General features: G+C 39.8%; 1 protein-coding gene across 1 annotated transcript in view; it reads right to left on the bottom strand.

Moving 5' to 3' along the window:
• The window catches only part of LOC140557829 (phosphatidylethanolamine-binding protein 4), a 98,530-nt gene that overhangs the window by 38,464 nt on the left and 34,068 nt on the right, over positions 1-25,998 (bottom strand). The window contains exon 3 of the mRNA XM_072682623.1: positions 20,047-20,145. Within this exon, the coding sequence (XP_072538724.1) occupies positions 20,047-20,145 (99 nt within the window). The remainder of the gene's footprint in view (positions 1-20,046; positions 20,146-25,998) is intronic.

Below are 25,998 nucleotides of genomic sequence, written 5' to 3'. Positions count from 1 at the left end.
ACGTTCAGTTCAATGACAGCCACGAAACGTAAATCAGTTAGCGCTGTCCTCCCCCTCCATTCTTCAGTATAACTAGAGTTCCTCTGCTCCCCCTCAGTGGATGGTATTCCTCGACGGCCCTCGCACCTCTCTTTCTCTCTCTCTCTGCTCCACGCACACCACATCCCTCCCTCCCTCCCTCCTCCTCCAAAGTCAGCAGTCTGTTCATCCCTGCCAGGAATGACCAGCTTATGCAAGAGCAGGTAGGCAGCACCAGCCCACACCAGGCTCCTACTGAGAATCTCTCACTTTTGCTCCCCCTCTCTCCTCTCCTCTATTGCTTTCTCTTCTTTCTTTTTATCTTGCAGTTTATCACACTCTGACTCCCCGATATTTCCCACGCTGTCCACCATCCATCTCTCTCGCGCGCTCTCTCTCTCTCGCTGGCCGTGTGCTCTAATTCATCAGCATCTGATGAGTTCTTCTTTCCTCTTGGTTTATCCCAGCATTCTCTGCTCAATCTTCCTTATGTACAGAGATCATCCAGCTTTAGGGATGAGTATGTGAGAAAGTGAGAGAGGGAGAGCGGGAGAGAGAGAGACACACACAGAGAGGGAGAAAACAGACAAAAAGGACAGCTTGTGAGGGGGTTACATTGTCTGTGGCAACGTCTCAGAAATCTACTCGGGGCAGAACGGGATTTGGAGCACAATGGACTGTGGGGGTACAGAAAGAGGGCACGTTTTAGAGATGGGTCTTAACATACAAGGCTGAGGCACAAATGTGGACGGGCTCCAGTTAGCAGCTCTGATAGGACTGTCTGGGTTACCGAAGAGGTTTTTATGATCCCTTTAGTCTTCAAAGAGAGGAGGTATATCGAGGATAATGACTGTTGTAATGGATGATACTTATGGTAAAATACTACAGGGATCATAAGCATTAGGAATTTCAAGCTAGTTTAGTAGTTCGCTCCGATAATCCTGTTATGGATGGCTTTACAGGAAACAAGTAATAGAACAGAAACTCAAATGTAAAAATATTTTAAAAAGACTAGACGTATAACTAAGAAATGACACAAATACAATTCCTAAACGTTACTGCTAAATCAAAAACCAACTGCCCGCTTCTTCTCTTACAGAAGCTAGATCTTCTACATAATTTCAGATCTTTCCTGTTTTGACTTTTGATGCTGTAAAAAAGGACAAGCAGTAGTAGAAGACTAGACTAACCAAAAACCTCTCCAAGGACTAGATATCATCAAAATAAGCACAATGGCAACGATGTCTAGATCTACGCTCTAAAAAAAGCTCCTAGAAAGAGCAATGCCACAAAAAAAAACTTTTAGCAATGTTATATTTAATCTATATTTACATATTACTGCAGTTTAATCATGGTTAAATGCTCTAAAAAACTGGCAGCTGCAGGCTGATCAGAACTGGGCATGCCAGACGCAGAATGATTGCCAGTGGCCGTTTTTGCATGTGGAAATTTCATGACTTATTCATTTATGAATGGTCTGCTTATATATAATGTTTTCAAATATAATTTTAAAGAAAAAAAAAATACATTAAATGTTTGGCGTGCTCTAATCCTGCAGCATGAAACTGAATATGAAGATATTCCCTCGTAAAATAGTGCAGCAGTTACAGGCTGCCTCCTGTTCTGCACTATTTAAGGTGGAATGGACAATTCCAGTAAGAAGCTGGAGAATAACTGCAGCCTTGCTGGTGAAGCCATGTTTGTAAAAATATTCAAAATAGAACTACCTCAGGGTGCAAGCAAACAGCTTAAACAAGCATAAGGAGCTTAACCCCTTGAACCCTAGATTTATTATTAATTCAGACAAACTACTGTTACACTATTTAGCATATCTGGTAAAATCCCAATGGGTTCTATTGTAGGGTCTATGAAACTGATGTTATTTATGAGAGTAATGTAGCTATTGAAGTGACAAAGTGTGGGCTACAGGGTTTAAGTTAAGTGAGCATGGAGCTTAAACGAGCAAAAGTGTGGCCGGTATGACTAGCAAAATTACGCTGATTAACACAGTTGCTGGTGTTTTAGTAACACACTGTTTGCTGGATGAAGCAGGTTAGATGCACTAGTGGAATTAAAAATTTCTGTAACATCAAGTTCAAAGCCTAGCAAAGAGACGGACTGGAAAGCAGGAAGGCGCTCTCTTTTTTGAGGTAGGTAACGTAAACATATGTCACAGAGGCCAAATTTAGTCCCACCTAACTTAAATCCAACAGAAGGTAATGACAGAAAAGACTAACATTGTTTTTCTCTGCCAGTTTATAGCACATTAACAGCCACTATAATAGTTAGAAATAGTTAAAGGATAATCATTAAAAATGAGTAGACAGGGGCTTTCAAAATTCAAAGAGTTCTTCACACTTACATCTCTTCTGTAAAAATGATTCTTCATGGAATCAAAGTCTTTGGCACGGCTCAAAGAACCCCTTACAGCATCTTTATTTAAGAGTGTGTTGAAGTGTATGACAAGAATGTAGACCAGCCAAGCAGACTGTGTTGTCATCATCACATTGAGAGACCATCACACATTAATACCACTATGGATGTACAGATGTTTATCCAAATCCATTACAATTAACTACATGCCTCTCATTTATCTAATTTATAACTGCCTACTCTACTTATGAGCCAAGTGACCCTCAGGATGCCACTTAGGAGTCCCACAGCACCGCCTATCTACTAAGTAATAACTACTGAGTAAGCAAGTACAAGTAGCTGAGAAAAACATTATAAAAAGCTGCAACATCTGATAGATGTAGGCTGTGTTACTCTGTACACACAGTATACACTGTATATATAGTGACAGACAACGTACAGTAAAAAAGAAGACGCTGGACGAATTGATTGTAGAGTCAAATGTTTGGTATAAATATCACATAAATGAAGAGGAAAAAAACAAAAAACAAAAACTAATTTCACATCCAAGAGCCAGTCAGTCTGAGACCTACACATAGAATTACAGCACTGTGATGCTCTCTCTATCTCTGAAGTTGATTTGGGTGGGGGTGGGTGGGGAGGGGAGGTGAGGGGGAAGCCAGACGAGCCTGATAGAACCTTCTCCCGTTACCTCGCCGTAGCAACAGAATCCGAGCTCGCTGCGAGAGAAGCAGTTGTTATAGTGATGGCACGAGGTTGGTAGGCTAAGTGAGGCGAGAGGATGGTGGATGCGTGGATGGAAGATAGAGAGGAGGATTATTATATAAGACAGAGAGAGAGAGCGAGAGAGAGCGCGAGAGAGAGCGCGAGAGCGTGAGAGATAACACAGTAACTAAAACAGCCCACATTACAAAGGGAGAATCAGGGACAAGGGCAAGCAACACGTGGTAACCATCACAAGATCGCTGCCTCACTGCAAACCATACACAAACACGCAGAACACAATCACACACACACATGCACACACATACGCCCACAGAGACAAAGCAGCACCCACGGATATATATAAACGTGTATTAAAGGAATGGTTTGGCCAAAAATCACATTTATACAACACAAAGTTCGCTCCTTTAGATTTGCAGTGGAGCTACAAGACTAATTAGCATCATGCAAACTGCTTGCCTATGTGGGTTTCACACTGTGAATGACAAACTCTTATCCAAAAATGAACAGAGCTTCAGAATAAACTGTGGCTGCAATTATCGTATTTAGCTTTGTGACATACTTTTGTCTCTTTTTATAGATAACAGTATGTCATACAGTGTTAGAACGTACAGAAGTAGGTTTGACAACGGGAAAGTATGACATTTTGACACAGTTTGAGGCAAGTTTACACAACTTATTGCTAACTCATGGCTGCTGTTCCAGCTCACAATGAAAAGAGATATATAGGAATAGGAAATGCCTTGGCTCATCGACAAAAGTTTTTATTAAAATTTTATTTCAAATTTAGTAAGAGACAAACTGTACAGACTAGACTAGAGCTGCACGAAATTGGAAAAAAACTGACAGTGCGATATTCTGTTGTTCAGCGATAAAAAAACTACCAAAAAAAAAAAAACAAAGATTAATAATCCAACATGTCGGGCTCCGACTGTCTTAGCACTCTACTGCACTACCACTGTGGACAGGGGGTGGGGTGTTCAAATCCTGAGCCATGCCACTTTGTCACTAGAGTCCCGAGGTGAGAGGTGAGTCCTGTATAGAAGTATAGAAGCATGTATAGAAGGAGACATGTGTTAAAAAGTACTTACCTTACGTTAGTGTCTGGAACATTGCACAGTACTAGGGGGAGCTACGAACATGTGAATTAATTGGAAGTACCAAACTGAGAGAAAAAGGAAATAATTTGACAGATATATATATATATATATATATATATATATATATATATATATATATATATATATAATAAATAAATCCAGTGTCATGATTATTAAAATAATGTACTCCATGTATCCAAGACTGGAGTTAAATAAATGACATAAGGTAGATATAATGTGCCTCTAGTAAATTTAAACGGAAACTGTAATTTTGGAGCATTTCTAGTGATCCGTTCACCAGACATGTTGAAGCAACATAACTCCCCCCCCCCCGCCTATTTTACATTATGTTAAATAAGTTAAAAACTGCAAAAAAGGGATTTTTTGGGGCAGGACTGAGGTTATTTAAAGAGAACAACTTCAACTGTACACATACATTTTGCATATGTACACAATAGAGATGACTGTGCACGTAGCAGATGGCAAGACAGACAGACACACATACACACACACACACATAAATCCTCAGATCGGCTGAAATCATTTCTCTGCATTCTCCTTGTTGGTCAAGACCTGTGCACGCTTGACCCTGGTGTGCTGTGTGATGTGTGTTTATGTGTGTGTGTGAGTAGGCGTGCATATGGAAGGAGTGGCGGGTCAGTGAACTGTATATAGCAGCACCTCGTGCAGCAGCAGACCCAGCTGAGTTAAACTGAGAGAACCCCCCCCAGAATGCTTAACAGCTCCAGATGGCCTTCCATGTTAAAGGCCCATTGTCATCCGTGCTGGGCCAGCCATCAGGGATGAGCCTAAATAGAGACAGTACAGAGAATGAGCGTAAGGGTGTGTAAGTATGTGTGTGCGTGTGAGAGAGAGTTGAAGTAGTCCCCCTCCCCATTTAGCTCCACTTACACAAACATACAAAAATGTTCAGCTCCAGGTTAAACTCATTCACAAACAAAGGAGTGGCCTCCAGTTATTCTGAATGAGAATATAGCATACTTTCCATTACTGCAGGACATGTAGCGCAGACACACACACAAACACATACATACACAAGGGGTGTAACGATACACAAACGCTTGAACCTCACGGTTTGATAAGAATTCGGTACAACAGGAAAAAAAAACAGTACCCGCTCCCCAAAGGCATAAGACTACACTAGGTTTCTTTTCATTGCTTCTGAACAGACAGTCTTTAAAGTTCCACCTAGCATCATATTGTGCCCCCTGTGGTAGTTAATACAGCCTGTAGTTTATTAAGCAGTTAAATGTAAACGTTGGCATGTTCAATGTGATTGCACACACATGCCCTACAACTGTCCAACACACCGCAGAAAAAATGTGATGAATATTTCAACGATTCATTCAAAAACCTTGTCCCTATAATCAGCAGCCATGAGCTCCTTCAATCAACTGCCTAACACTCTGATGCCCACAAAGCAGGAGTACCCCATAAGAAGGTAGCAAAGCATTTTCAGCAGCAGTTTGCTCAGTTCCTCAGTTATGTAACTAAGAATGTCAGTAATGTAACTAAGAAATGGTCATTAACACAAACAGTTGCGGTGAAGTTGAGATATGAAAGCTTTAGTGAAGGTTTATTAGGAGACCTAGTCAGGTGACCTACTAAGTCACTTTTCCCTACTTCCTCCCCACTGCCACCAGTTTGGTCCCACTTGATTGGCTCCTCTCCTGCCCTCCATGTACAGCATGATATGCGAGACTCCTGATATGTAAAGGCCTGGGCTGACAACAGAGCTTTTCTTCTTGTAAGCTTGCCTCTGGAGTCGTCTGGTAGAACTAGAAGATCAAGAAATCTTTCATAGAGAACTGCTTGTAGGATTGCTAGAACTCAAAACCTGTTCAGTGTGATTTAGAAAACTTTGGAGTGGTAGTGCACTGTTCTACTGTGCAGCGACACCTGCACAAATATGACCTTCATGTAACAGTCATCAGAAGAAAGAAAGCCTTTAATGTGCCCTCGCCGCCAAATACAGCGTCAGACGTTTTTCACAGGAACACTGAAACAACGCTGATACATTACGGAAACAAGTCCTGTGGGCTAATGAAGTTAAAACAGAACAGCGAGCAACAAGCTGCAATGTGCAAAGGTATGTTCGGAGAGTAAGAGGTGCAGAATTGGTGGATTTATCACGGTTTGACTATTAGAAATCAGCCTTGAATGCCCCCCCTCCCACACACACACACTAAAACTACAATATTAAAATCTATTCTATTCCTATAAGTGCTTGGGCTGAGTGACACGCACACATACACACACACACACACACACACACACAGTCGTGCGTCACTCAACCTAGCTTTCCGTCTTTGTATTTAAAGTTTTTGCTTCATTTGATCTGTGTTATTACTGCCCCTGAGCTGTGTGTAGTGTATAATTTCCTCAAGCGCAGCTCTTTTCCTCCTGTTTGATGGACATGTTCCCCTCAGGAAGGCCGCACTTACCTCCATATTTACTCTCTACAGGCCTGCTTCAGGTAAGGAGAAAAAAAAAAAGTAGTTTTCAGACTCGTTCCTCGATCGTACACTTCGACAACTGTTCTTTTTGTTTCCTTTACTGTGCATGTGTTACAATCCCCCCCTCCCCCCTTCGCAGTCACACACACGCACACCTCAGCGGAGGAACATCTGTGTGTGTGTGTGTAGAGCTGCGGGTGCATATGGGCTGGAGGTAGAGGAGTGTGCTTTCAGGCCCGTTAATGATGAGCGCCGCTGCCCTCTCTGTTTCTCTGTCTCTCAGACGCAAGATGCTGCCACCCTTTCCGTTCGCTTTTCCCCCGCTAACGTGCTAACGCCCAGCCCGACAGATTTACCGACATATGCAAAGATGTTGTTGTTATTGTTTAGGGAGAAGAAAAAAATTCCAGCGGAGCACGGCTAACCTCGAGAGCCACCTGTATCTTCAGCGAGAGAGGGTGGGCGCCGCACGCGAGCGCAGCAAAGTCTGTTTCCCTTCATTTTTTTTTATCTAATTCCATTTTAGGGGATTCACAGACGTGCGTGAGGTCACGTTGTGTTCGTGAGGTTTTTTCACTCCGCTCTGAAAGCAAAGTGTTTGTCGTGTGTCTACATCCATCAACCTCTCCCCACACACATACACACACTCACTCTTAGCAATGTCTTAATTGGGGAATTCATAGTTAGCTCAGTCCCGTTTAGGATCTTCACAATGAAAATAATATCCATCTGATTAATGCCTCCTCCAGGGTTGAGCAGCTACTTCCAAAAAAAAAGAAGCTTGAGTCGAGAACATTTACTGCATACAATTATGAGTCTATGTTTGCCACTTACAGTTTAATTTATCCATTAGATTTTAACATTGTTGCAGTTTTAATTAATGTATGTGTGTGTGTCTGTTGATATTTCTGTGTTTGTGAGGACGTTTGCTGACTAGGGAAACCCTGTTGCTGAGTAATGCTATGCCTGCACTTAAACCTAACCATGAACCTACCATAGCTATGTAATATATCTGCACCTCTCCAAGACAACAATGGGATCAGATGGTAAGATACCAAACACGATTTATTTGTGCACTTTATTCAGAAGGCAAATACATTCAGACTTTAGAGTTTTACTAATGATATCTTTGGGATCTTTCAGAGAGTGCAAATGCATTGTTATTATTATTTTACTCACCAACAGCTAGATTATTTTGAGCTTTCACCAGCAACACTCACACAAATAATCATGGCTGCATTGGCACAACAACAACCAAGATGATGGATCAGCTGTGATCCAGCAACTACAACTTTCGTCACGTGTGGTGCTCCCAAAATAAGTCATTCAAGACATTCGAGCTGTGTGTGAAAGTTTGATTTTCTGATCGTTTCCTGTCTTGTCTTGGTTGTCCTGGCCTGTAGTTCATGTCTTTACTTAATACTATCAAAGCTGACCAGTGTGTGGATCCAAAGGGCTACCAAATCCATCTGGCCATCTAAATCACAGACAGCAGACAGGAAAGGAAGTTTCATTTAACTATTCAGATTTTGCTTTTCCATTTTGCCTTTTCATTCATTTGTGGTGCGAACAGCAGTTACATTTTTAATAAAATGGTGTTGTTTTAATGAAATGAAGTGTGTTTAAATATTTTAATGTTGTTATTTCACATGTATGTCTTCAGGAGCTTAGATATAGAGCTGTTTTCATATAATCGTATTTAGTCTTCTTTAGAATTTTAGTAGAGATCGCTAAAGTCACGCGCGATAGTCAGATTTGCCAAGGTAATAACGCTAATGTTCATCTGCAACTGAACCTAACCGCTTCTCATACAGACTATTTCAGTTTTGATGAATGAATATTACTATGAATAACAATTAAAATTTTTTGCATCTTCTTTTGAATTTTGTCCTAAAGACAGTTTGGAGGAACATCTGTGGTAAACTTGACACAGAGATGGAACAGAGATGAGAATCACCAATACGTCTCTTGAGCCATCAAAGATCAACATTTGAGCAATAAAATGTTCATCTGGGTGACCCTAACCTAACCTCAGTGACCAAATAGAGATATTTTGGCTTTTTTAGTTTTCCTTAAAAAAGGAAACCGTTTTGGTAAAAGCAGCACATTTTCTTGGGAAGCGCAGCCAAATGTTTTGACATGCACAAAAATGTCATGCTTTTTATCATCATAAGGACATCTGGCTGAACACAGGGCTAAATACACACACACACAAACACTTTTCAATGACTTACAAGGCGGCAATGCACTGTAAACAGCACCTTGATGTTTTTTTTTAATAAGCAACACTACCAGTAGCCAGTAAGACTTGGCATAACAAACTCCTACAGATTCTGTCCCTGTCAGTGACCTTACAGAGTAGGCCAAGAGTCACTTACAAAACTTAACAGCTTCTTCAGCACACACACAGACAAACAAGCACACAGAAGAAAAGCTCTGTGTTTGACATGCCGTTTTCCAGAGAAGCACAACCCTCAGAGAAAGAAAAACATAATCCAATCAGCAGTCAAAGGACAAGCAGCAGAGCTGCGGCGGGGTATCCCTATAGGCACTCTTCAGAGTGTACTCAGAGACGCACAAAGAAATAAACTGAAGAAAACATATAAACACGCAAACACGAGCTACAGCAATGTATCAGTGAATCTGTCGTAATTAAGGTTTCATAGATTCATCAGCATCATGGAAAATCCTTAGTAGTTTAGTACTAACAAAGCGTCATGTGGTGCTTGTTGCAGTGTTGCTATCTTGCTATGAATCAACCCAGCAGACACAGAATGTCAATCTGAAAAGCGTCAGAAAGGCGTAAAACTATGACGTTCAATGGCAAATGCTGAAAGACGGACATACCTTGATTTTTAGTTTAACATGGAAATCAGGTTGAAATCAGGTCCCAGCGCTTTCCTCCAAGCGTTTGTGTTGACTGCCTGGCAAGGCTGCATTGGTTGCAGTTCAAAAAGTGGTTATGTCTAGCTTCACATGTATCAGAGCAGATATGTGTTAAGTCCGAAACATTGCGAATCACAGGAACTACAAACGCTCACCCCTTGTACTGCGAGTGGCCACTTGCAGGTGTGACAGACTTCCAAACAGTGAGCACAATAAAACAGGTACTGCTACTGTCATGACATCATTGACTTTCTGACTGATGTACACATATGAACGCACATTTTGGTTACCAAACCTGTCCTTGATGCTTCCAGTCGTCGCATAGATTTATTCAAATCCACCATCATCAGCAGCTCACCTGATTGTACCTGATGAAGCACTGATTAGTCAAACTAAGTGCTGGATGATAACTGCTTTCTTAAGGAGAACTTTGGAAATACTATGGCCAGGTTTCCCCGCCAAGGGGGCCTAGCCCCAAACTACACAGCATTCTAAAAATAAAGATTCAAGAACACCTTCAAGAACTGACTGTGTAAAAACATTAACAATGGACAAGCATTACCCATGAGCCACTTTGCCAGGGGTAACATTGTGATGGGTCAGAACATCTCCTTAAGACACTAAGAGGGCCTTGTGGGGGTTCCCAGGATACAGTGGTCAGTACCAGAAAATCTTCCAAGAAAGGACAATGGGTCAACCTGCAACAGGGTGATGGGCGCCTAAGCCTCACCGATGAGCGTGAGGAGTGAAGGCTTGTCCGTCTGATTCGGTCCCACAGAAGAGATACTGAAGCACAAACTGCTAAAAATGCTGTCAATGTCTTGTGGAGTCCAGAGCTGTTTGTTGACAGCAGAAAGACCTACACAATAAATATCCGGCAGATGGTTTTAACAGTATAGCTAATTTGCATATGTATCATGTATTACATAGTGCGTGAGCTAATACCTACATTATATGTAATACATTATTCACATACACCGACACACACACACACAGACACATTCACACAGCTGCTTTAACACCAGACACAATACATCCTCTGTGTGTTACTGAGTGTCCTGCAGATTGCACTGTCCTTTGAGCCAAGCTGCACTAAGGCGGATGGACACTCTCCCTGAGGTGTGTGCGTATGTGTGTGTGTGTGTCTACAGAATACTCTCAGCCACAAATACATATGCACACACACAATTTTACACACACACACACACACACACACACACACCCTCCTTCCTCAAGAGCATTGTAGCATTGTGAAGTTTTCTGTCTGTTAGTGATTAGTGATTAAGCCGCTGACAAAAACGCTCCACCGTGACCCAAAGAAAGGAAGCGAGAAATGGCCATACACTCACACACCCACCTGTCAATGAGCAATCTGCGAGTACATGTTTTGGTATGTTTTTTGAGTGAGTGTGTGTGTGTGTGTGTGTGTGTACAATGGTCGGGGGGTTGGGGGGATGGAAAGAGAGAGTGTATTCTGTCTTCTGCAGTAGGTGTGGATGTCTAGAGCAACAAAGGTCAAGCTCCACACAAGATTCACTGTGTGTGTCTGTGTGTTTTTCCCCATTCATTCAGACTAATGTTGATATTCGAGTAACTGTATGCATTCATGAACACATTGTCGAGTAACCATAGGGAAGGAACATAACAATGGCCAAAAAAGCCCTCAAAAAAGTATGGAAGTGGACAGGATTGCACAGCACTGCTTAAGAGTGATGAGGGGAGATAACGCCACATACCCATCTATAGAGAGCACGACTAGTTGTGCTCTCTCAGACTCTGGCTACTGGTGGCAAAGCGGCATGGCTCGGGATTTGTACTTGTGATCCCCAGGCCATAGTAGTAGCACATCAGACTGATGAGAGTATTTTTCTCCACCGTGCATTAAATTGAACAAATAAATATTAACTGATTTTTACAATTAGAGAAAAAATGTATATTTGTGTAAAGGATCTGTTTGCTTATTTCTACTTTGAACTCTACTCATACTTAACAAGGTTAAGTAGTTAAGTACTTACTTATACAACGTGTGTCCAAACATTTGCACTAGACTGTCTCAGCTCAGTATAGATAAGTAGATAATTAAATATACATTAGTGTTCAACAAAAGTTAATTCAAGGTAAAATTAATGTAAAGACTGAACTGATCAAACCGCAGAAATAATAATTAAAAGTCAGTTTAACAACTCTACCCACCGCCAAACATTTAGGCCTCACGCATTTTAACAATGCTGTACAATTTCTCTGCAAGATTACTGTAAATGATTATCTAAATTAGGCCCTTCTGCTCTTGAATGATTCAATATTGTGATCTGTGGGTGGACCATTAGGGTGAAAAAGTAAATAAGGATTTTTCACCTAGCGGTTTATTTACATAAGTAAACTCCTCTCCATTGCTAATGACTGTTCCTCTTCATTACTGTCAACACAGAAAACAAGAACATCTGCATTCAGAGAGGGCGAGGGAGAGAGAGAGAGAAAGAGCGAAAGAGAGAGAGAGAGGTATCGCAGCGAAAGAGAGAACAAGAGAGAGCAAGACAAAAAGAGAGACAGAGACAGGAGCACTGGGAGGAAGGGGGGAGGAGGAAGACAATCTGGAGGGAAAGTTAGTTAGAGGCAGAACAAGCTGTTTGGGGAACGTTTTTGGTAATGGTCCATGATTGAAGTGAGAGAGCGTGAGAGCAAGAGGGAATTCTGAGCCTGAGCAGGTCAGGCACGCCGGGCGCTAAACTAGGAGGGCATCTCAGCTCCTAAAGCCTCCTCTTTTCATCACCATCTGCTCCACTGGAATTAATAACTTCATTATCAATTCCTGTTTCACTAAATAAAGAATCAACACGCGGGAGTTGTGCAAACATTGCGGACACTGAAGAAGAGATTTTATAACCTCTGAAGGGTTTAAAGGGGAAAAACTCCGGCCAGTCTGGGGTTATGTGGGTTTGCTGTTTTTTTTTGTAGTTTATTACATTAATACATTAACTTCACAAAATAACTCGCAGTTCCTGTTAAAAGGCAGAAAAGGAAGGAGTGCTGAAAATGCTCCAATTATGTACTCTAGGCATTAATTAGAATTAATATTAAATAGAATAACTTGAAGCGGGAAGAAGCAAAAGAGTGCCAAAAACCCGCTCTGGGACTAAATAAAGAATTAACACACAGAGGAGTTGTAGAAACACTGGGGACACAAGAGAAAAGAGAGGCTCAGTCAAGAGTCTGGGAAAAAACATTCCTTGACCAGCGTTACAAGGTTTTGCAGGTTATTTTTCCATGGATTGACAATAAATGTATAAAATTGTTAGGGTACGCTGACGATGATCCAGGACCGGGTTGATCAATGTAAAAATGTAAAAGCAATGTAAATAAATATTAAGGCAGCACAATATATTGTTTTGAATACTGAATGTGGTCATGCACAATAGTCACATTGCTAGTCATGCAACAGCATGTAAAAATTAAATCAAACATGTCATGCTACATTTTTGCTGCACTGTTTTTTTTCATGACATATCTAACAGAGATCCTATTAATATCATAGAATGCTGGATCACTCACTTCTGGTGAAATTTGGTAAAGATTCCTGTATTTTTATATATTGTAATATATATATATATATATATATATATATATATATATATATTACAAAAACATGTGCACCCCTAGTATATATACACTATCAATTCCATCCAGGCAAGTAGAGATGATTCAAAACTGTAGTACTGTACTACATTAACTTTAAACTGTTTTTTCTTTGGATTAAAATATCATTAATATATAGCACACTTTAATTTGGTCATTTAAATAACACCATTGTGGATGTGACTGTTTTACAGCAGAAATATGAACTGTCCTTAATCTGGTTCATAAAGTTCAGGTTAAACGTCTTGCTGTTGTTGAAAAGAAAGGCAGATGTGCACAGTTTATTGTATTTCAAAAGTATTTATTTCAGTGGATTAATGCTGTTTTTTCTACAAGGTGTAGTTAGCTAAAACCGTTTCCTCACTTATGTGTTTTAGTGAAAATAATGTATTTTATTAATTACTGAAGGTAATGAAACAACTTTAACACTCATTAAACCACAATGAGTGACACTATTCTCTATTTCCATCAGGCGATGAATGCTTGCGACATAAACCTAACAACAGTATCAGTGAGCAAAGTACCCTTAAGTGAAAGAAAAAAAAAAGAAGAGGAAATGAGGGGCTTCTTCAGTGACTGAGAAAAGAACTGCAGCAACCTCAGCAGGTAAAAGCTCAAGCACCTGATCTAACAGTGGTTGCATGGTAACTGTACCAGACGCAGAATGCACAAAGAGATGATGAGCACGAGGTGATCGGTTAGCGAGGAAAAGCTTGCCACGAACAATGACACAGAAAATGTTTGGAGTGGGTTTTCTGATTGGTGATGAGTGCCAGAAATCTTGAGTGGTAGCTTGGGCTGGGAGCTGATTGTGAGTGGCGAGTTGGCAGGAGAGTGAGAGAAGGGTCCATCTGCACAAGAGCTGCCAAGCAGAGGAAATCGCTGAATATAGTGTAAATACAGCGATGAAATCACCTCAGATAGGGGAAAAGGTCAGTAATGATACAAAGAAGGAACAACTGAATGGAATGGCAAATGAGTTGGTGTTACTGAGGCAGAGATGGCAAAATAAATGAATGAATATATCAAAATTCACATGAGGTAAATTGATGAAGATAAAACTTTTAAACAGATCTCATGTTAGAATGAAGATGCGTCAACAAGCAATACAATCATGAGAATGCCTGAGTCTGCTTTCACTATATCCAATTAGAGCTCCAACCAGAATTGCCAACAGCTGCACAGCCACCCTATAACTTAACCTAGAGCTTTCTAACAGAGAGGTTACTGAAGATGGAAAAAACAGCCAAGTTACTCATGTCATCAACAAATATAGTATCCCTAGCAGCAACAAAGTAAACACCTACGCACGCATTGTTTCTTGCCATTAATTACTTACACGCAAGCGGCTGTCCTTTACCGAAAGACCACAATCAAATAAGAGGAAAGAAACAGACCAAATGTTACAGTGAATAAACATCGCCTTGGTAGGCAAGCTCTCAAGGTGAGGAAGCTGCAAGGTGAAAAGGAAAAAAGATGAAGACGGCTCCTTGACTTATCTACAGATATTGCTACACTGCTTTTGCAGCGTTCATGTTCCAAGGCCTCTTTTGCTACAGAGCCAAAACCAGCCTACCAGTTGCAACAATTCTTGATCAGGGATGTCAGCCAAGAGTTTAGTTAAGAATAAATAGAGAAATTTACCATTTTTGTGCATTTTCTTTGCATTGAAAAGACACATATACTGCCAAAAAAGAACAAATGCATTTTGTATAAATAATTTATTCTGCCTTTCAAAACAAGAACTGAAAAACCTTTTATTTTTGTCTTTTTTTTTTTGCCCTTCCATGACATCAAAAACTGACACAAGAGCCTGTCAAACCTGTCAATACAGAATTTAAATATAATGAAAATATAATTCATTGCATAGCTAAAGGAATGGGCCTCTTTGGTCAAATTTTATTAGGCATTATTAAGAAAAAAATGTTCAACATAGACAACAGGCTACTACAACATGCAATGTCAGAAGATGCACCACTCAGCATCTTACTATTACTGTACTGTACTGTACAGAACCCACATCTAGACCATGAATACACAGTAGGAGGCTTAAAGTGAAAAACCTGGCTTATTTTGAGAAAAAAGGCAGACAATCTTATCTTCGAAAATAAAAAGACAGCAGCTCAAACTGGGTGAATAGATACTTACAGTAACGGTTAGTGGATGTATGATATAGCTGACATTGACGAGGGAGGAAGGTGACTTGGTGCCTTTTATCAGTCTAGTCTAGTCCACATATTACTATATATATATATATATATACACACACACACACATATATATATATATATATATATATATATATATATATATATATATATATATATATATATATAAATGTTATCTCCTGACACAGCTGAATAAGTGCATAGGTGCAGGCCTTGTATAGGATTCCAAAATAAATAATACATAAATACATAAAAACTTAAAGGCCTTTAAAGATTTAAAAAGCTTTGATAGAGTAGGAGTTGAAATAATGGAACTGGATGGATTTGACTGATTTATCAGAGAAGCACTACACATCCACTCCACAGATTAATGATTACTCAGATTAATGCTAAATAGTAATTAGTAGTTATAGATTATAGAATAAATTTTATAATAGATTACATAATAGATTTGACCAGTTAGATACACACTGGATAAAAGTCAGACAGCGTTTGCCAGTTCTACTTGTTCAGCATCCCAATAGAAGGCTGTATTTTAAAAAACAGTGACCCAACCCAAGATCTTCAGCTATGTTTTTTTTAGGCAGCCCTAAATCTGAAAAGTAAAGATTACATCATTTGGAAAGATACATGTCAGCGATGACACCTAGTCACCACCCAAGTTCATTTTTAGCATCTAACATTTCTGGTGAGGTGATACTTAAAAGCTGAAAACAATAAAAAGATGCATATAACAACACCCCACGTAAAACATTTATTTCAGAACACTGTATATGTGGTGCTTAGGATAACTCTCTAGCACAAGAAGGAGAACATATGGCTTTGTCTGGTGCTTACTGTCCATACTAATTGTGTTTTATAGTTACATACTTTAAACTGAACTTAAAGGACATGAATAGGCCGGTGGTATTCTGCAAGGTGAAACACACTGTTCAAAACTGGTATGTTTAGGCTAGTACTTACAATGTTACTATACATAACACCCGTTGCACTGCGTTAACACCCATTTGTACTGTGTTTATGTTCTACATAGATCTTGAAATTGACAAAAAGACAAATTGTGATTCTCTGACACTGTACATTAAAGTTATTTCACACTGTAGCAATTCTATATCTAAGGGCATTGCATAATCTCTACAATGTGGTACATATTTCATGGTAAAGGTTACTATACTTGATGAAAGATAAGATTTAGAGTTAACAAACAAACTGGAACATATGCCTGGCCTTGGTTCCTCAGGCTACAGCTGGTAAAAGGCTCTACTGCTCTACTGAAGATTAGCAGAATATAATTGTTTTTGGCTTAGAATCAGATGCACTGATGACTGCCTTATGAAGACTGCGTAGTTTATAATTTAACAGAAAACCCAGTTACTATATAAAATATCTGTCCGTTTTGATTCATGAGTCAAAAGTAAAGTGAAGACAAATAAGGTATGTGGTTAAGATGAAGTATGCCACACTGTTGACACTGTTCTTTTACACAGTGCTCAGTGTAATATGTAAAAGCGCAACTTCTTCTTTACTATAGAACCAGAAAAGTAAACATTAAAAACAATAAGTTTCGCTATCCACATGCAATACACAGCAGACATTACATTTGCTCGTATGGGGGCGTAACAAGTCAAATCATAGTTGTAATTTAATTTCTAAAAAAAGGAATTACAGGGTAGATTTCTAAATAAGGTGTATGAGTGAGAGGGGAAGCGTTCATTTGTGTGGCACCTGAAGCCCAAGAGTATTCCAGGACAGCTAATTCCACACATTCACACGGGACGTTATTATAACTTCAGCAAGGTCAGAGGAAGTCACCGTAGCAATTACTCACCTCCCACTAGCCTCATTAAACCTATGACCAACCGTGGCCACTCATCACACACACAGCACAACCGGCCGGCCAATCAGGGAGCCGACAGGCGGCATGCTGCCGCCCACACAGTGACAGGGTATTGAGAAGTTGTCTGTCTGAGCACCTGAAATACATTTGTTTATTCACAATGTGTCGCCTGGCCAGACGGGGAGGAGACTCGTCTGTGTGTGAGAGAGAGACAGCGAGAGAGCCAGAGAGAGAGACAGAGAGAGAGAAAGAGAGAGAGAGAGTGAGCAGAGCTAGGATAGCAGGCCACCGTGAAGGAGTAATATCAGACACTGCATTTAGAATGCAGTGGAGAATTGTCCACATATTGATGGTCTCACACTAAAACCTTATAACCTTTTGAAACATCAGCTGCACTAGTGTAAGGGAATGTTCACTGTATTGTTGTTTAATGATGAATGGACTAATAGAATGGACTAATAGAATATGGTCCAAAACTGTTATTAAAAATCATTGCAATACATATATTAAAGTTCCTTCTTCAATAAAGGTTACAGAACCTTCTGGCCTTGTGACCAAAAGGTTGCCTGTTTGATCCCCTGAACTGACATGACACGACTGAAGTGCCTCTGAACAAGGCACCTAATCCCCAACTGCTCCCTGTGCGCCGCAGCTATGGCTGCCAACAGCTCAGGACTTGTGTGCTCACTGTCCCCCCTAGTGTGTATGTGCTCACATGATTGTGTATGTGTGTGTTAAATGCATGGATGGGTTAAAGGCACAGGTCAAATTCCTATGTGTACTACATAATCTGATAATAATATTCTTCTTCTAGTTACCATTTCTGGGATACAACAGCAACAACACATAATGATAAGTCGCAAGCCAACAATTTCACAATGGAAAAAAATGTGCTGATTAAAATAAAATCTATCTTTGAGAGTACCCCTTAAAGGTACTCAGAAACAGGAGTCAGAAACAGATGTCTGGATCTGCCGGATACTCTTAGCCATTTAACAGGTGAATTCAAGACATGCAAGATGTCTACACTGTTAATCAATTATTTGTTTCAACTGACTGCAGTAGGAATTGGAAGAAACAAGTCATATGAGGCCACACAGGCCTCACACTCATCGTTTCTTCTGTTTTGCTGTCTCGCTCACGCGCTCCACTCTTCCCCAGTGCTCAGCTCCCGAGAGTCGACGTGCAATTGTTGCTGTCATGAAGGAGAAACGTTCGCCCACTCGTTTGTCACGAATGCTTATCATGAAAAATACTCAAGCGTTACAAGAGGGGAAACGTTCCTCAGACTTCATTTTCTTCCACTTGTGAAAGTGATAAGTGTCGGTTTAGGGATTTTTTTTTTTTTTCAGGCAAAGACATGAGGGAAGACACTGGGTTGTTCAGTGAATGAATGAGGGATGCCTAAGACGACCCCATAAAGAGAGCAAGAGAGAGAGAAAGAGAGAGAGAGAGAGGGGGGGGGGGAGATAGTATATTGACTGAATGCTGAGTATTTAAAAGTCTCATCCTGGGCAGCTTGAACAGCAGCATCCCAAAATCACACAGCCTGCTTGAATCTGACTCCACATACCAGCACAGCGAAGCGCTGATGACTAACGTGATATTTTTATTCAATCATTATGTAACGCATCGGAAACGCAGCGCAAGTGTGAAGCACATGGAAGGTGCAGATACAGTCCGCACGATCCAGGAATTGTTTGCCCACCAAAGTGTTTTTGACACCTTTTCCTTTGCACATTATGTCCAGGACTATACGTGCCAAGACATGCTTTAAACTGAATCTTTGTCTTTCAGTATGTAGGATTATTTATTATTTTTTCATTGTTCATTATAAGTGCGATCACTGCCACTAAGCCCGGATGGAACATTCAGTACTACTGTATTCTCTTCTTTTGGCTGACAATTAACTTGTGTGTACAGCTCAACAGCAAAAAGCTATGTATAAAGTCTTCCCGGGGTTGAGCAAGGTTCCCAAGGTAATGTGCCGTGCACTTTCAAACGGATACTTTGCAGAAAACTCATACCATTGGTGTCACGCAAACCTCTAAATATCTCCAACATAGCAATGTTACAGGAGAAAAACAAAAAAACCCACAATGGAAGTCAATGCAAAACATTTTGGGGCATTTCTATTAGTCCATTCATCATGAAAATGTCAATTTGTCAATTTACGCCAAAATGTGAAATGTAAAAACAGCTAAAATGGAGATACAGGATTTTTGCATGACAGTGACAATATGTTGAAATCTTTGAACTTTTTTTCTAAACCTTGATCCTACATGATCCTAATCAACTAATAAATGTAGTTACAGTTATTATTCACTAACTACTATGAATGCAACACCTGGCATTTACATTATTTAATCATCAGTGTCCAGCACAAAGTACAGGTATGACCGGTGTACAATGTGTTTGGAGGTGTTTGGAGCACCGCCCTAATCGACCACGTCATTGCTCCAGCAGAAAAAAAATACATATCCGCGGTCCCACTTCGTTCACTGGCCACAAGTTACAATAACAGACTTACCAGTGGATAAAGGCGATACTAGTGGCTGGTGCACATATAAAAATAGGTGCCTCATCTTGATTAACTAATTATTAATGCACATCTCCAGCAGAAACGTGACAAATTTGATCACAAGCGGTCAGAGGAGACTTATTTAAAATGCTGTCTGAACAGCTATGCGTTTTGGCAATCATTTGTGATCGGATTACCCAAGACGCATTTTAACGCCAGGTATGAATAAGGTCTTTAAGAGTTTAAGAGATTAACATCGTGAGCATCTGTGGATGATGGTGGAACAAAAAAAAACTCAAAACTTTCTTACCTCAATGTCAACAAGCACCCAGTGCCTCCAGTGTGATCTAGTGGGGTTAGTACGGCTTGGGGCATCAGGATCGACCATTATTAATGTGTATGTCTTCTTCTGTATGGAAAGAGAGAGACAGAGAATTTTGAATGCCAATCAATTGAAATATTGAGTATGAATAAACAAATAAGAGGTAAGTGAAATTAGCAAATTGGTCATTTACATGTTTTCGTTACATGGCACTAGTTAGACCTGTTTCACATCACCAGAAAACCCATCCACTTCTCCTTTCTTTGTTTCTAAAACAGTAATTTGCTTTGACCACCTGTTACAGAACTTGCACTAGTTACATTTGCATCTTGCCCTATTCCAGGTCAGTTTTTATCTTCTGCTTACTGAAACGAACTGAGAAAAGAATAAGAAAAGGAAGAAGCGCATGCAATTCAGCTTTTTGCATAGAGCAAATAGGTTCACCAAATTTTATTTTAACTAAAATCACATCAGCCAAGCCCCACTGACAGATCAATGGCTCAAGTACAGCTTCCAGTGTCCTCGAGAAACTCATCTAAAAGTCTAAAAGTGTGATGTACAGGAAAAAAAAATGCCTTAATTAGCTGCTGATATTTTCAGACCATCTTCCACTCCTCTCACATTCACTACATCTCAATCTGTCTGCAAGTTTTGTTTTTTCCTCTTCCTCTCCTCCTTTCTGTCTTTTTACAACAACACTTTCCCGTAAACAACCTGGCAGACATTTTGGGCGCTATACCACAACAACGACTGACCAGCTTAATTGCTCCAACTACTCAGCTTTTGCATGTCCCCTTAAAGTTGGAGAATTGTGGGAGCAGATTGAATTATTGCGTGAGCACATTTGTCATCCCTGGTGCCGAGCCCAAAATCTGCCAGACCATATGATGGCGTTATTATTATACGCCTCTCTCAGGCAAACAGGCCTGTCAATCACAGCCGTTACCATGCGACAGGAGCCCCTCCCCACAGTGAGGAAGAGATGAACATGACAATCATGAGTACAGCACACTGTAGTGGAACGGTCTAGCAAAGTAGAAGATGAGAAAACTGAAAGTGGACTGTTTATACATGCTTAACCGTTACATTTGGAGGTAAGCCCCATAAAAAGCCAAATAAATGGCTATAATAAACTGGAAGAATAGCTTTCAGCTTAGCCTATCCTTCAAATAGACCATGATAGTTTATTTCCCAAGCATAAGATAAAGACAGTCACAAGAAATAATGCTTTTCCTAAGGAGGTACCTTGGCAAACCTTTTTTATTTGTTAGCCTACTCTATCTTACACTGCCGAAATAACCCCGAGACTGCTTACGATGAATCATAATCGCGCAAATTAAAGCCACTAAAACATGAAAATAAAAAATCCCTTATTTCCCCTCGTCTCCAGAGCCCAAATCCTCTGCTCACCTGACACAAAGCAATAAACCGAAACAACCCTAAGCCTAATAATCGGATGATGTTTTAAGTTTTAGTGATAGTGCCTGCAGGTAATACCCAAACACACCACAACAATGGTGCCTCCTCCACAGCCTGTCACTGGAAACCTTGACTGGAACGTGCTGAGCTGCCACCCCCCATGGGCAGATTAAACACTGTTCTCAGACCTGTTGCCTTAGAGACAGCTACAGCTCTCCAGTCTGAGCGGCAAATTGACTACAGTGTGTTACACTTATAATTACAGGTCCATTAATCGTATACGGCGGATCACTGGACAACGTTTTCTACCTGACTAAATACATTTTGTATTTGAGATACGGAGAGCATTTCACAGAGAGTAGAAGTTTGTTATCGAACATGCCTTACTCTTGGAGGTGGACAGATTTAACTCATCTGTGAATTAAATGAAAATAAGCTAAATAGCATTATGCATGTGTTTGTCCCTAGAACGCAACATGTATGTGTGTGTGTGTGTGTGTGTGTATAATTAATGTGCATTTAGACAGATGGAGGAAACAAATGTAAGAGAGGAAGCGAATGGGGAGGGGGTGTGAAGCCTCCAGTCTCTCTCTCTCTCTCTCTCTCTCTGACACCAGCTGGACCAGCATGCACTTTAGGTTCATTTCACAAAGGTGCATCACAGAAATAAGTGCGCAGGAATAACTGCGCTTCACTGTGGCCTCACTCATTAAAACCTGGAATTATGGTTTTATATAGGGGAAAAACCCAAGATAAGTGAAGTAACCATATCCTGAAGTAAACATGTTTTTGATTTGGATTTTTTTTAGTTTTAATTATATATCTTGCAAAAAAAGGAAAGGTGACCTTTACTACACCCAAAGCATTATTATTTAGCAGTGGTGGTTAAGTTATTCTTAAGTCACAGGAGTGAAGAATTTAAGTCTGCAACTACTGGCAGTTCTGTTCAGTTAAGAGGTTAATGACTCTTAATCGAATCAAGCATTCTGCTTGACTTATTCTATATGTAAGTCATGATATATGATATGTGTTTGAGAAAACAAAGAACAGAATAAACTTAAGTCTAAACTGGGCTGTGTGTTTTTTAAGCATACTTATGTTCATAGTAAACACTCAGAAAAATACCTTATATTTATATTCTATAAATTAAACATAAAAACATTATTACAATTATATATTCTTTCTATTACATTATATTTGAATATATCATTTAAGTGTTGTGTGTATTAAAATGTGGGCTGTTTTCTCAACTAGTTGAGTAATCATAGCATTATTATATGCTTATTTTGAAAGCTTGAGTTATCAATGCCCCTGTTGCTAGCTAGCATAAATAAAGCACATGCTAACGTAACTGATGCCTTTGCTAGTTAAATTAATGTCTTTGCTTCAGTGGTCTCACATGTAGGTTATAAGTGGCCTTAACCAAAACATTTAGCTATAAGCTATCATTACTTTGGCTGTTACATGGCTGACTTTCTTTTAAATATTTACAAATGTACTGAAGCATGTCTAGCTACTCCCCTGCAAATTTCTATAGCTCCTAGTTTTGCACCATTCTAATTTAAGCACTATAAGAACAATGAAGTTGGAGAACAATATGAGTTCCTCTTAACATTCTTAGTGGTTCCGCTGTTCTTAATTGAGTTTACAAGTTAAGCCTATATTGCTGTATTAAAAGTATATGTGTTAAATAGCAATTTAACATCTTTAACATAAAAAGTGGTATTCTACAATTCTATGAAGCGTTATGCTCATGTTAGAGGGATGTATTAATTTTAATATATAACAAGCAGAGACTATCAGAGCAATAACAGTGAATTTGTAGCAATGCTTCAACAATAAGTCAAACCCTCTCCACCAAACAAAGCTACAGATGAAGAGTGATGCGCATCTGTATCCGCACATGCATGCTTTAGAGTCCGGGGTTGGCTATTTAGAGTTACAGATTTTGGCATTCCACCAGGGCACATCTTACAATCTACATTAGGGGTTCTGCTTGTGGCCTCAGGGCCTCTTGGAAACTCCAACACGAGAAACAGTATTTGGTGAGTGTGTGCCAGAAGCTCAGCTGTGTGATAGCACAGCGCACAGAGCGATTTAGCAACATACCAGGGTCTTTGTAGAACAAAGGCGTGTCAGTTCCGAGTATCAAAACATGGGATGCTAAGCCTTATTCCTCTGTGACCTATAGCCATGGCTATGAACAATGACAGAGATGTTACATTAGAGTTAACTATCGTTCACATATTCACAGAGGGTGCCAATATTTAGCTTTGGCATGCCAGTGTGTATTGCCCCCATGGCTGCAATTTCCACATTAAAAGTAATTATGAGAGAAGATTTATGCAATTTCCAAATGATATAGGACATATAGGACAGCAGTACAATCACAAGAAAAACTTTGAGTAAACTAACAACAGAAAAAGGAGGAAAGAAAAGATACAATTTGGTAAAAAAAAAAAAAACAGGAGTAAGATAAAGAAGAATGAAGAAAAACAAATTCTATTGAGAAGAAGAGAAAGAGAGAGAGAGAGAGAGGTGGAGGGAAAGTAAAGAGAGAACAAGGCCCCTTTGTGAGTTTATAAGTTCATGGTTTATCCCTGACCCAATACCAAACCGTGTCGTCCGTTCAAAAGCCTATAAATATCTCTCCTGCTTTATCCTCTCTTCTTCTTCTCAATTCACACACAGACAGACACACACACACACAACCTGGCGGTAATGGTACGCAATCAATCCCAAATCCCTCTTTAAGCAGTGAAAACACTTGAACTGGTTGGGTAATTAACAGGTATCTGTGTTGTGATTAAGATACAGAGTCGGCTTAAGAGCCATCGACTGTAGCTTAGTGCAAGGTTAGCTGATCGATGAGTAAATACAGAGGAAATCTCCCAGTTAAAAACACTGCAGTACTGAGACGAATACTGATTTCAAGAGGCAGAGGAATGGATTTATCTCCAAATTTCAAACATCCGAAACAACAGGAACTAGCACAATAACCACAAGAACAACTTAACTATAATGGAGATACCCTGTTTAAATCTAAGAGTCTGTGTGTGGAGCCACACTTCAGTTCTTCACTCTCATAATTACCTACATATTAGTTTTATAGCAGTCCTCCAACAATCTGTAGTAGTTACTGAATAGCAGGTCTCAAGCTTAACAGCTGAATAATAACTCTAATGGGTTCAAGGGGCTAAAGTACAAGCAAAGTAATGTAGGACTAAGAAAATGGGATTAGAGGAGGAAAAACATGAGATCAGCCACATCATTTGCAATGAATCTGACGACACACCCATGGGAGCACACCCAGCCTAACTTTTGGGGTGAAAGAGAGGAGAAAAAGGAGGAGGTGGAAGGAGGACAACGGAGGGAAATGTAGAGAAAGTGTGAAGAGGCAGTTAATAACCCCTTTAACAATAGGCCTATTACTGTTTAATCTTTACATTTCTTGTTCAGAAGTCTTGTTTTAGTTTTTAGTATTACGCATTTACAACATTTACCTATGTAAATATGTAACTACATGTGAGTGGTGCTGGAAGACCTCAAATCATTATCACGATTATTTGAACATTTTACATCAATAACAATCGAAGAATGATTATAAAAGATGCTTGAGTTGCTCAGTTGCTTTAGTGTTTGAGTTCTCCTCAATGTTGCAGACTGTCCTACACACACTGTAGTATGTACATGAACACACACAGTGGGGAAAGAATGAACAGAACAAAACATAAATAATGATTCACGATATAATAGAGTAGCAATGTCATTGCAGTGATAGCAATGTTATCGCCACAATAGCAATGTTATCGCCACAATAGCAATGTTATCGCCACAATAGCAAGGTTATCGCCACGATACTAATGTTATCATCATGACAGCGATGTTATTGCCACAATAGCAATTCAATTGTCATGATAACGATGTTATCATTACCGCTGTGATAGCAATGTTATTGCATCAATAGCAATGTTATCACCACAATAGCAATGTTACAGTTATCGCTGTGATAGCAATGTTATTGCATCGATAGCAATGTTATCACCACAATAGCAATGTTACAGTTATCGCTGTGATAGCAATGTTATTGCATCAATAGCAATGTTATCACCACAATAGCAATGTTACAGTTATCGCTGTGATAGCAATGTTATCGTCATGATAGCAGTGATATCACCACAACAGTGATGTTATCGCTGTGATAATGATGTTACCGCTGCAACAGCAATGTTATAGCAGTAAGAGCAATGTTATCACCGTGATAGAAATGTTACCGCAGCAACAGCGATGCTGGGCAAGGACAGTGGCCGATGCACTGCTAATGCCACGGTACCAATGTTGAATCAACATGCAATATAAAAATTCACCATACTTTTATTATGGAAACAGAAAGACTTTTTGTGGGTCCACACTTCAGTTCACCCTTCACTCTCACAACTACATAATCTCTGTACTTATGGAAGTAAATAACTAAATTGTAAACCTAAGAATGGGAAAGGTGATGATATTTATATTTACTGT

The sequence above is a fragment of the Salminus brasiliensis genome, chromosome 6 (genome assembly GCF_030463535.1).
Source record: "Salminus brasiliensis chromosome 6, fSalBra1.hap2, whole genome shotgun sequence".
NCBI lineage: Eukaryota > Metazoa > Chordata > Actinopteri > Characiformes > Bryconidae > Salminus > Salminus brasiliensis.
This window is presented reverse-complemented; position numbering and strand designations above follow the sequence as displayed.